The following is a 12,069-nucleotide window of genomic DNA, read 5'->3' on the forward strand; positions in this document are numbered from 1 at the left end:
GATTTGATGACCAGATCTTATGCATGTCATTACTATCTCTGATAGCTTAGTCAGAGGAAGAACAGTAGTGCTTATAACTCCTTTTGGGGCCCTCTGAAACTGGTGGTAGAAAGAGTGGTAGTTATCTCCTCAAACTAGAGACCTGACTTGAAAGCATGCACCAAAAGGACCAGGTGGGGGTTGTGAAACTGGACAATAGATGCAGTCTGCCACCCCAAAACAGGATCGGTTCCTTTGGTGGGCTTCTACATAGTTTCCTCTTGGACCCTTTGTCATTCAGATTACTCTGTCAAATGTGATGTTTGTTTATTTACATGTCAGCATGGAAGGTGTTTATAAACCATTTAAAAACACACAAAAACCGTTAGATTATCTTCAACATTTAAATTTAAATTAAAAAATTTAAATGTTGAAGTGAATTTAACGGTTTTTGTGTGTTTTTAAATGGCTTATAAACACCTTCTATGCTGCAATTGTTTTTGTTTGAGCACACAATCTCAGATCAAGTCACTTGCTATGCAAGTACATCTTCTTAATATATTTACATTGTTTTTAATTAATCATGTGTTATTTATCTCATAGTTTTGAGATTTCAGTGTTGTGATTGTTTGTTTTTTTAATGATATTGTAGGGTAGGTGTGAGAGGCCAGATCTGGCCAGTGTTAACATAAAACAGGTAGAATATTTTGAACTAGATTAGGCCAGTTTAAACACTAAAGGTTTAATGAAAGTAGTTAAATTGCTAAGTCATGCAAAGGGAAAAGGTGAAATGTAAAGGTGGTGAGGAGCCAAGAGACTTGTAAAATAATTCAACATTTTAGTTCTTTTTAGATATTGCTTACAGAATGAAATGTTGAACATGTTGGCTTGACAGAGTTATTCAGTGAAGTTTGAAACCCTTTTTCAAAGAGTTGTGTGCATGTATGTGTGTGTGTTTGTTGTGTGACAGGCACATGGCTAAGATGAGGGCAGCATAGAAATAATTGTTTCTTTATTGCCCACAGCGGGCTAAACATAGAGGGGACAAACAAGGACAGACAAAGGGATTAAGTCGGTTAGATCAACCCCAGTGCATACCTGGTATTTATTTAATAGACCCCAAAAGGATGAAAGGCAGAGTCAACCTCGATGGAATTTGAACTCAGAACGTAACGGCAGACAAAATACCTATTTCTTTACTACCCACAAGGGGCTAAACACAGAGGGGACAAACAAGGACAGACGAATGGATTAAGTCGATTACATCGACACCAGTGCGTAACTGGTGCTTAATTTATTGACCTCGAAAGGATGAAAGGTAAAATCGACCTCGGCGGAATTTGAACTCAGAATGTAACAGCAGACGAAATACTGCAAAGCATTTCGCCCAGTGTGCTAACATTTCTGCCAGCTCGCCACCCTAAAATGATGGCAGCATAGAAATAATGCAATCTCTGTCTTGAGAGAGAGAGAGAGAGATTATTAAAATTTGTCAAGTGAACTCAACAGAAATTAAGGGATGTATGTGATGTGTCTATTAGAGAAAGGCTTCTACCTTTGCATCCCTTAGATGGTGTGTCTGGAAAAGCCCAACATCTCCCTAAGGACCAAGATCTGTCTTTTTTGCACTCTGGTTCTGCCTGTCCTCCTCCACAGCTCTGAGACCCGGACCATCCTCAAACAGGACCTGAACAAGCTCAAGGTGTTCCAAATGCGGTGTCTTTGTCAAATCCTTTCTGTCTCATTACATGCCATGGATTGGAAAGCGTGGAATAACATCATCGCCAGAGATTGTCATCCCACAGCAGTGTATTGGCTGAGAGGACAGCCTCCCCCTCTGGTTGCCAGCTAGGGATTTGACTTTACTAGAGAGAGGGATAATGTGAAAGGTGAAAGAGAGGGACAGTGTGAAAGGTGAGAAATCATCTTGTACCTCATAGTCTTTCAAACATAGTGACCAGTACAGTGGTTAGACATGTGTTCATTGAAGGTTGTAAACAAATAAACGGCACCATTTGTGTGACATTTTTACAGTTAGCATGTGATATCAAGATAAGAAGACATGGACACAAAGACACACACACGTGTATGTGTAGGTACCTGTATGCATCTGTATGTATAGGTGCAGGAGTGGCTGTGTGGTAAGTAGCTTGCTTACCAACCACATGGTTCTGGATTCATTCCCACTGCGTGGCACCTTGGGCAAGTGTCTTCTACTATAGCCTCGGGCCGACCAAAACCTTGTGAGTGGATTTGGTAGACGGAAACTGAAAGAAGCCTGTCATATATATGTATATATATATATGTGTATGTGTGTGTATATGCTTGTGTGTCTGTGTTTGTCCTCCCAACATCGCTTGACAACCGATGGTGGTGTGTTAACATCACCGTAACTTAGCGGTTTTGCAAAAGAGACCAAAAGAATAAGTACTAGGCTTACAAAGAATAAGTCCCGGGGTTGATTTGCTCGACTAAAGGCGGTGCTCCAACATGACCGCAGTCAAATGACTGAAACAAAAAAGAGTATGTCCTGGTTATGACTTTAAATTGCACCTGGTGATAGGGCTCTGGTTTGGGAGTTAGAGGATTCTGAGCAGTGGAAACACCTTTAAGCCACTATTTGTTACCAAGTCTATTCTGATCCGGAGTTGTAGCACCTGTCAAGGTTACAGCTATGGGTTAACTAGCATATTGACAACCGGGAATGAAGGACCCCTTGTTCTTGTTAGAACTTTGTTCCAGGAGAAGGTAAACTCATATAAAAAAAAAATTTTTTTTTAAACCTGAAGCCAAGTCAGTTTTTGATTGTCTCAGTTTCCCTCATGCCTCTCATGTTATAACTGTTTGCGCTAAAAAGTGGGTTCAGTGCTGTAAAACACTTTATTCACTTGAAATAAATTCATGCACAGGAACTTCTTGGACCCTTGATTAAGAAGAAGTGGCTTTACGTAGTCACAAATTGACTTCTGTGCCTCATCTCCACCCCCACCCCAACACACTATACAATGGGTTTGGGCATCTTTCATTTTCTCTCTGTCAAATTCTCTCACAAGGCTTCGGTTGACTCAAGGCTATAGTAGAAGACACTTGCTTAAGGAGCCACACACTGTGGGACTGAACCCGGAACTTCCTGATTATAAAGTGAACTTTGGAACCATACAACCACACCTGTGTCGTGAAACAAAAACACTTAGAAATTTAAATAATAGGTGCAGGTGAGGCAAGAAACTTACTTCCCAACCACATGGTTCCAGGTTCAGTCCCACTGCATGATATCCTGGGCAAGTGCTTTCTATAGCCTCAGACTGACCAAAGCCTTGTGAATGGTTGTGGTAAATGGAAACTGAAAGAAGCCCATTGTATATACGTTTTTGTGTGTGTTTTCTTGTCTGTTTTTGTCCCCCACCTCTTGGTAACTGGTGTTGGTGTGTTTACATCCCTGTAACTTGGTGGTTCAGAAGAGATTGATAGAATAAGTACCAAGTTTTAAAAAAAATGTACTGTGGTTGATACATACGACTAAAAGTCTTCAAGGCGGTGCCCCAACATGGCCGCAGTCTAATGACTGAAACAAGGAAAAGATATAAAAAAAAATCTATTGTGTTTTGTTTTCCAGATTCTTATTGAATGGAGAGAAAAGAAATTTGAGCTGCATCGCTCTGATGAAGACATACATACGGCAAACGAGCGTCGCTTGAAGGTGCGTTGATTAATCATCAGATCTGCTGTTCACTGATTGTTTTGTCATTAAAAAGCTTGATTAAATGTCTAAATTTTTCTTTTTCTCGTGCTGTCTTCTCAGGAGCTTATCGGTGAAGTTGGTGGGAAGTTACATACAGGTCGAAGCCGAAACGACCAAGTTGCCACTGATATTAGACTCTGGATGAAAAAGGCCATCAAACAACAAAGAAAATACTTAAAACAACTCATTACAATCTTCCTTGATCGTGCTGAAAGGTAATAACCAGAGATCATTATCATCATTTAATGTCCATGGTCCTGGCTGGCATGGGTTGGACATAGGTCTCTCCTCTCTGATGGTGACCTGTCTTCAAAACCATAATATTGGTGTTGAAACCACAATGATTTCCAGTACAGCAGCTGATGATGGGCTGTCTGTCTATTTAGATTAAATTGTTACTGTGATGTTTTTGTAGTTGTTCATATTCTTTTTTAGTGCATTCTTTTGTGTATTGTTTTCCCCAATAGTAGCCCTAACTAGGAGACCAGCCAACACCAAACAAACAAAACTCATCGTATGCATTCTTTCTTTACTTCTGTCTAGGGAAATTGATGTCCTTATGCCTGGCTACACTCATATGCAGAGAGCCCAACCTATTCGATGGAGCCAGTGGTTACTAAGGTTGGTTGGTTTTCAGCCCTTTATTTATTCTTTGATATATGCATGACATATATGTATATAAATGCACGTATGTGTGTGTGTGTAGGTTGTTATTTAAAAAGTCTTGCAACTTCTGTGATATCTTAAAAATTTTTCAGATTCTAAAAACATGAATTATTCTCAAGCTTGAGCCCTATTAATCATCATCATCGTTTAACGTCTGTTTTCCATGCTAGCATGGGTTGGACGGTTTGGCCGGGGTCTGGGAAGCCAGGAGGCTGCACCGGGCTCCAGTCTGATCTGGCAGTGTTTCTACAGCTGGATGCCCTTTATAACGCCAACCACTCCGTGAGTGTAGTGGGTGCTTTTTATGTGCCACTGGCACAGGGGCCAGAGGAGGCTGGCAATGGCCATGATCAGTTGGTGCTTTTTACGTGCAACTGATGGATAAATAGCATTAGTAACAAGATTCTTTCTGCTTGTGAGGCCATCATCATCATCATCATCTTTTAACATTCATTCTTCATGCAAGCATAGGTTGGACGGTTTAACTGGAGTCGGCCAGCTGTAGAACTGCCCAGGTTCCAGTTGTCTGCTTTGGCATTCTTACGGCTTGATGCTTTTTCTAACCGCTTTACAGAGTGCACTTGGTGCTTTTATGTGTCACTGGCACAGACACTTTTCCATGACACCAGCACCCATGAGCCTGCAAGACTAGCATCTCTTGACTGAGAGAGGGATATAGAGGATATGCCTATATGCATGGACAGCCGTGATTTTATTTAGCTTCATGTGTCTTGTCAAACACAACAGAAGACACGTCAGTTGCCCTCTCTTTAACTTGTTTCAGTCATTTGACTGTGGCCATGCTGGAGCTCCGCCTTTAGTTGAGCAAATCGACCCCAGGACTTATTCCTTGTAAGCTTAGTACTTATTCCATCGGTCTCTTTTGCCGAACTGCTAAGTTATTGGGACGTAAACAAACCAGCATCGGTTGTCAAGCGATGTTGGGGACACAAACACAAACATACATATATATATATATATAATATATATATATATATATATATACATACGACGGGCTTCTTTCAGTTTCTGTCTACCAAATCCACTCACAAGGCTTTGGTCGGCCCGAGGCTATAGTAGGGGGGGGGGGCAGTTGATTATATCGACCCCAGTATGCAACTGGTACTTAATTTATCGACCCTGAAAGGATGAAAGGCAAAGTCGACCTCGGCGGAATTTGAACTCAGGACATAAGACAGATGAAATACTGCTAAGCATTTCGCCAGGCATGCTAACGTTTCTACCAGCTAGCTACCTTAACAGCAACAACAATATTGCATCGCTAATCCATAAATTATTGTTCTCTATTGCAGTTTTACCTGGATGTTGCAACGAGATGTTGATCGTTTTCTACAACTGTATAAACGAGTCGACAAGCTACCTTTGGGCAGGTGAGAACCCCTAGTCTGTTTGTCACTCTCTAATCACTTTGTATTTGTACTTTCTTTTTGCTGTTACATTTAATTGTTGTTTTCTTCTCTCTACACTTCAGCTTTTTGACTAAAGTTTGATGTGATGGATAGATAGGTCTGTATCAATCAAATATTAAGGTTCGAAACGAACATGAGTAGTGATTGGCTCCAAATTGTAACAGTGTCACATAGAAATTGTTGGGACAATGTTTTTCTGACTGGAAAATCATTCCTAAGGCTAACCCATTTGACTCTAAATGGAAGCCAAAGAGGGAGCCTCTTATTGGTCACTCAGCATGCTAGAAATAGCACCTAATTCTTCTTACCAATTTAACACTTTAGCATTTAAACCAGCCATCATCATCGTTTAGCGTCCGCTTTCCATGCTAGCATGGGTTGGACGGTTCAACTGGAGTCTGGGAAACCAGAAGGCTGCACCAGGCCCAGTCTGATCTGGCAATGTTTCTACGGCTGGATGCCCTTCCTAACGCCAACCACTCCGTGAGTGTAGTGGGTGCTTTTTACGTGCCACCGGCACATGTGCCAGATGAGGCTGGCAAACGGCCACAATCGGACGGGGGCCAGGCGAGGCTGGCAACGGCCACAATCGGATGATGCTTTTTACGTGCCACTGGCACAGAGGCCAGTTGGGGTGGCGCTGGCAACGGCCACGTTCGGATGGTTCTCTTAGGTACCACCAGCACTAGTATCACAGTTGCAATTTCCATTGATGTTGATCGACAAGTTTTATGTTCAAAATAGCCAGATCTGGCATCTCACACTTATCTGACAATATCATTGAAATCTTGAAACTATGATATAATGCTTGATTAATTGAAAACAATACGAATAAATAAGCATTACATTTGACTGTGTGTTCAAAGGCCGTGCTTCACCACCTCATCCCAGGTCCTCCTGGGTCTACCTCTTCCACAGGTTCCCTCAACCGCTAGGGTGTGGCACTTTTTCATACAGCTATCAAATACCAGTACATGACTGGTATTTGATTTATCAATATCCCCCACCCACCCAAGGGCAAAAGGTGAAGCTGACCTCTGCAGCATTTGAACCCAATATGCAAAGAACCTGAATGAATACCCCAAGACTATCTGTCGGATGCTCTACTGACTCTGAAAAGTGACTGCTTTATATATATTTCAGGAGTGTCCTTATTTAACCCTTTTGATACCAATTCCCTGTGATTTTAATTAAAACCTTCCCCTCGAATTTTGTGTTAATTTATGTTCCTAACACCAGCTTAATAACGACAAAGTTATTTTACTAAATTCTTCAATATTTATTCTATGTTGTTCCTCCTTCCGTTGTTTGATGTCATTACATTGTGTCTGATGAGAAAATAATTTGCTTTTTCCAATAACCCCACACATTTCTAACTGTTTTCAGTGGTGCCATTGCTGGACATCCATTTGGTGTTGACCGAGACTTTTTGGCTAAAGGTTAGTTTCCCCCCTTTCTGTTATTTTTAGGCATTTATTTCATTTGTTTATATCAGTAGTTTGTTATGTTGTCTGTCATTTCAGGAATTTCATTCATTCCTCAAATCACTATTATATCACTCTTCCAGATACCCTTGCATAATATGGGGAAGCCATGCATCTCCTCTATAGCAAGACACCTGTGCTGTCCCCCTATCACACTTTAGCCTTCAACACTTTGCTTAAAACAACCTTTTCTCTCAAATACATTCCCATTCAGTCAAGAGAGCTTTTTTTCATTTCTTTTCTTAATTTTGTCGTGCAATAGGCGCAGGAGTGGCTGTGTGGTAAGTAGCTTGTTTACCAACTGCATGGTTCCGGGTTCAGTCCCACTGCGTAGCACCTTGGGCAAGTGTCTTCTACTATAGCCTCGAGCCGACCAAAGCCTTGTGAGTGGATTTGGTAGACGGAAACTGAAAGGAAGCCCGTCGTATATATGTATATATATGCGCGTGTGTGTTTGTCCCCCTAGCATTGCTTGACAACCGATGCTGGTGTGTTTATGTCCCCGTTACTTAGCGGTTCGGCAAAAGAGACCGATAGAATAAGTACTGGGCTTACAAAAAGAATGTCCCGTGGTCGAGTTGCTCAATTAAAGGCGGTGCTCCAGCATGGCCGCAGTCAAAGGACTGAAACAAGTAAAAGAGTAAGTTACTTAGCTGTCTCACTAGTATTGGTGCCATGACAGAAGCGCAATACACACTGTAAAGTGGTTGGCACAAGGAAGGGCATCCAGCCATAGAAACCGTGCCAAACCCCATATTGGAGTTTGGTGCGCCCTTGCATCTAGTCAGACCCTCTGAAGCTGTCCATCTTGTACAAGTATGGAAAACAGACATTAAATGATGATGAGTGTTGAGTAATTCTATAATGGCCACGACATTGAACAGGCTTGGGTCTTTCTATGTAAATGAGCTGAAATAATAATATATATATATTAATATATATACATATGTGCTTATGTATATACATATGTACCTAAGTATGTGTGTATATATTTGTGTGTGTGTGTGTGTATACACACACAAGTTTGTGTGTATGTATTTGTGTACACCATTGACTTGACCTCGCGTAATTGTAGCAAAGGTATTACCATCATTCATACAAGCAAGATCATTTGTTCCTGGTCTTTGATAACAAAAAAAAAAAAAAAACATACCTGTCTATGGGAAAACTATTACCTTGCTTGGGAACAGGTGAAATTTGACAACATTATTTGGCTGTTGAAAAATCTGCCTCAACAAATTCCATCTGATCCATGCAAGCAAGGAAAATCTGAGGATTCTTGAAATTAAAAAAAATTTCAGTTATAGAATGTATTTTACTTCTAAATAAAACCCAACTTTTACTTTGCAGAATTGGGCTTCTCCGACATTACTGGGAACAGCTGTGATGCTGTGAGCGATCGGGATTTTGTAAGTACGTATCAAGCTGAACATGCAGATCTTTAATCTTTTAGCATTCACATCATTCTGTCAAGAGGAATACTCATTTCTTCATTTTGTTTTGAATTAATCATGCATTGACTTATAGTTTTGAGATTTTGATGAGCTAATTGTTAACTTTTAGGATGATATTATTGGGTAGGTGTGAGGGGCCACATCTGGCCAGTTTAACCCTTCAATATTCAGATTACTCTGTCAAATGTAATGCTTATTTATTCACATTGTTTTGAATTAATTATGCATTATCTTGTAGCTTTGAGATTTTGGCGAGCTAACTTTTGATTTTTAGGATAATATTGTGGTGTAGGTGTGAGAGGCCAGATCTGGACAGTTTGGACATAAAACAGGTACCTAGAGTGGAAAAGATTATTATTGCTGGTGGCACATCAAAAGCACCATCTGATCGTGGCCGTTGCCAGCCCTGTCTGGCATGTAAAAAGCACCCACTACACTCACGGAGTGGTTGGCGTTAGGAAGGGCATCCAGCCATAGAAACATTGCCAGATCAGACTGGGCCTGGTGCAGCCTTCTGGCTTCCCAGACTCCAGTTGAACCGTCCAACCAGCATGAAAAGCGGATGATGAAGGTGGCAAGCTGGCAGAATCATTAGCAGGCAAGGCAAAATGCTTACAGGTATTTTGTCTGCCACTGCATTCTGAGTTCAAATTCCGCCGAAGTCAACTTTGCCTTTCATTCTTTCGGGGGTCGAGTAAATAAGTACCAGTTACGCACTGGGGTCAATGTAATCGACTTAATCCTTTCCCTCAAATTTAAGGCCTTGTGCTTCCACTAGAAAGAACTATCATTATTATTATGGTGGCAAACTGGTAGAATTGTTAGCGTAACTGGATGCTCACTTGGTATAATTAATAGGAGTGTCAGTCACATGTGCAAGTGGCTGTGTGGTAAAATGGTAAAATGTTTGCTTCCCAGCTACGTTTCAGGAATCAGTCCCATCGCGTGACACCTTGGGTAACCTAGTGGTCTAGCAAAAAGAGACTGATAGAATTACTCCCAGGCTTCTTGTAAAATACCTACTGGGATTAATTCATTCATCTAAAAATCCTTGAAGGTGGTGCCCCAGCATGGCCGCAACCTAACAACTGGAACAAAAAACAGATAAAACATACATTGAATGTATACACATTTAATATATGGAGAAATTAGTATTTCTAGCAAAACAAACACACACACACACAAATGAAGAAAAAGAAATAATTTGCTTGAATAGGCAATTAGCTACGTTGCTGTGGAAGAATGTTTTCATGAGGTTAATTAAGCAAACTAAATCCACTTGTATACGCATTTTGATAATTTGTCTGTAATTTCATCTGGTTTACTTCAGTTGAGTTCATGTTCACATCCTCCCTCATATCAACTCACCTCAGCCGCTGGGCCGAAGATCTGATAATCTACTGCACTAAAGAGTTCAATTTCATCTCCTTGTCCGATGCTTACAGGTAATCCTTTGATATTTTGTAAACCTTATTACACACACACACACACACTCGTATTTACTGTTTCATTATTGGTAGGATTAACAAAAATAGTAGGTGGAATTCTAGTTTAAGTACCCCATATGTCATCCCTCATAATGCTTTTATTTTTCAGAATTTTCAAAATAAACAGGAATTTATATGGTTATGAAAAAAAATTTCTTTAATTTCTAACCCCCACCCACCTCATAATTCCTAAAAGTTCCACTCTTTTGAAAATATGGACAGTCCGAAATTTTTGCTGAAATCCCAGCAATGGGATTTTTCACGACCCCCACTTCATAAATCCTATAAGTTCCACTCCTTTTCAAAAACACAGACAGTTCGAATTTCTTGCTTAAATCTCAGTAATGGACGCCCCTTGGGTGCATCATCATTCCATCAAATGCCTTTATGAAGAGAACAGTATTTAAAAACATCAATACATGTCATAGTGACGATGAAACGAGAAGGGTATCAGGTGGTTGTGAGATGTGCTAAAAATAATAGCTAAATAGCCCTTAAATCACACACACAAAAAAAAATTATTTTGCATAATCACTAGTAGTAATTGAGGTCTCATATAATATTGATCTTCATTTATTTCAAACAATGTATATAACTATTATTACGGAGATATACTTGCATAGCAAGTGACCTGATCTGAGATCGTGTGCTGGAATGAAAACAATTACAGCGTGGAAGGTGTTCATAAGCCATTTAAGAAACACACAAAATCCGTTAGATTCACTTCAACATTTAAATTTAATTTGTCAAATTTGAGACCGCAACCTGTTCACTGACAAAATTCCGTGCTGTGAATGTATTTAAATTAAAAAAAAAAAATTGCTATTACTAGCAAACTCTCAGCTTCTGATGAGTGGCTAAGTAGATAGGTGAAGGCATGTAGCTTAGTGGTTAGGGTTCTTCGGCTCATGATCGTAAAGTTGTGAGTTTGATTCCTGGCAGTGCTTCCTTGAGCAAGACCCATTGCTTCAGCCCACTCAACTGGAAAAAATGAGTTGTACTTGTAATTCGAAAGGGCCACACTTGACATATTCAGTGTCATGCTGAATCTCCTTGTGAACTATGTTAAATGTATGTGTGTCTGTGGAATACTCAGCCACTTGTATTTTAATTTCACAAGCAGTTTGGTTGATTGGATCTACTGGAACCCTTATAAGTTCAAGTAAATGAGAAGTTTGTTTTGCAACCATGAGGCCCTGGGTTCAATCCACTGTTTGGCATCTTGAGCAAATGCTTTTAGCGAAAAGCTTGGGTTGATCTGGGGGTAGTTTGGGTAGACAGAAACTAATATAATGAAAAAAAAAAGGGCATTGGAGGGGAGATGCATAACTTGCATGTGCACAAGGATAAAATAAAATTTAATATATTCTCAGACGAATTCATATTTCAACAAAATGACATCAAGAGTTATTTCCCCTGCTTATCAGTTATGCATACGTAACAAAGAAGAAAAAAAATCATTTTGATTCACCTGTCTGCCAGTTTTGAAGGTAATCAAATCAAAGTTTAATGAGTTTGAGCCACTCACCCAATGAGTATTTCTGCTGAATTTGGTGAAAATCCATTCAGCCATTTTCCAGTAATTTTGCAAACACACAGACAGACAAAAACGAGTGATTACAATAACACTGCTTTGGTTTATGCACACACGGTTAATAAAGAAGTAACATAGCAACTAAAAGTTTGTTTTATTGTTTTTATTTATTTCATGTCTTAGTACCGGAAGCAGTTTGATGCCACAGAAGAAGAATGCTGACAGTTTGGAATTGATACGTGGCAAATCTGGCAGAATCTTTGGCTATGTAAGCATTTGAATTTTTTCTTTTA

At 40.0% G+C, this 12,069-nt stretch overlaps 1 protein-coding gene across 1 annotated transcript in view; it reads left to right on the forward strand.

The window, feature by feature from the left end:
• The window catches only part of LOC115224245 (argininosuccinate lyase), a 50,101-nt gene that overhangs the window by 30,122 nt on the left and 7,910 nt on the right, over positions 1-12,069 (forward strand). Inside the window, exons 6-13 of the mRNA XM_029795049.2 lie at positions 3,596-3,679; positions 3,782-3,936; positions 4,265-4,342; positions 5,701-5,778; positions 7,204-7,256; positions 8,652-8,714; positions 10,086-10,200; positions 11,960-12,044. Coding sequence (XP_029650909.1) covers positions 3,596-3,679; positions 3,782-3,936; positions 4,265-4,342; positions 5,701-5,778; positions 7,204-7,256; positions 8,652-8,714; positions 10,086-10,200; positions 11,960-12,044 — 711 coding nt within the window. The remainder of the gene's footprint in view (positions 1-3,595; positions 3,680-3,781; positions 3,937-4,264; positions 4,343-5,700; positions 5,779-7,203; positions 7,257-8,651; positions 8,715-10,085; positions 10,201-11,959; positions 12,045-12,069) is intronic.

The sequence above is a fragment of the Octopus sinensis genome, linkage group LG25, assembly GCF_006345805.1.
Source record: "Octopus sinensis linkage group LG25, ASM634580v1, whole genome shotgun sequence".
Taxonomy (NCBI): domain Eukaryota; kingdom Metazoa; phylum Mollusca; class Cephalopoda; order Octopoda; family Octopodidae; genus Octopus; species Octopus sinensis.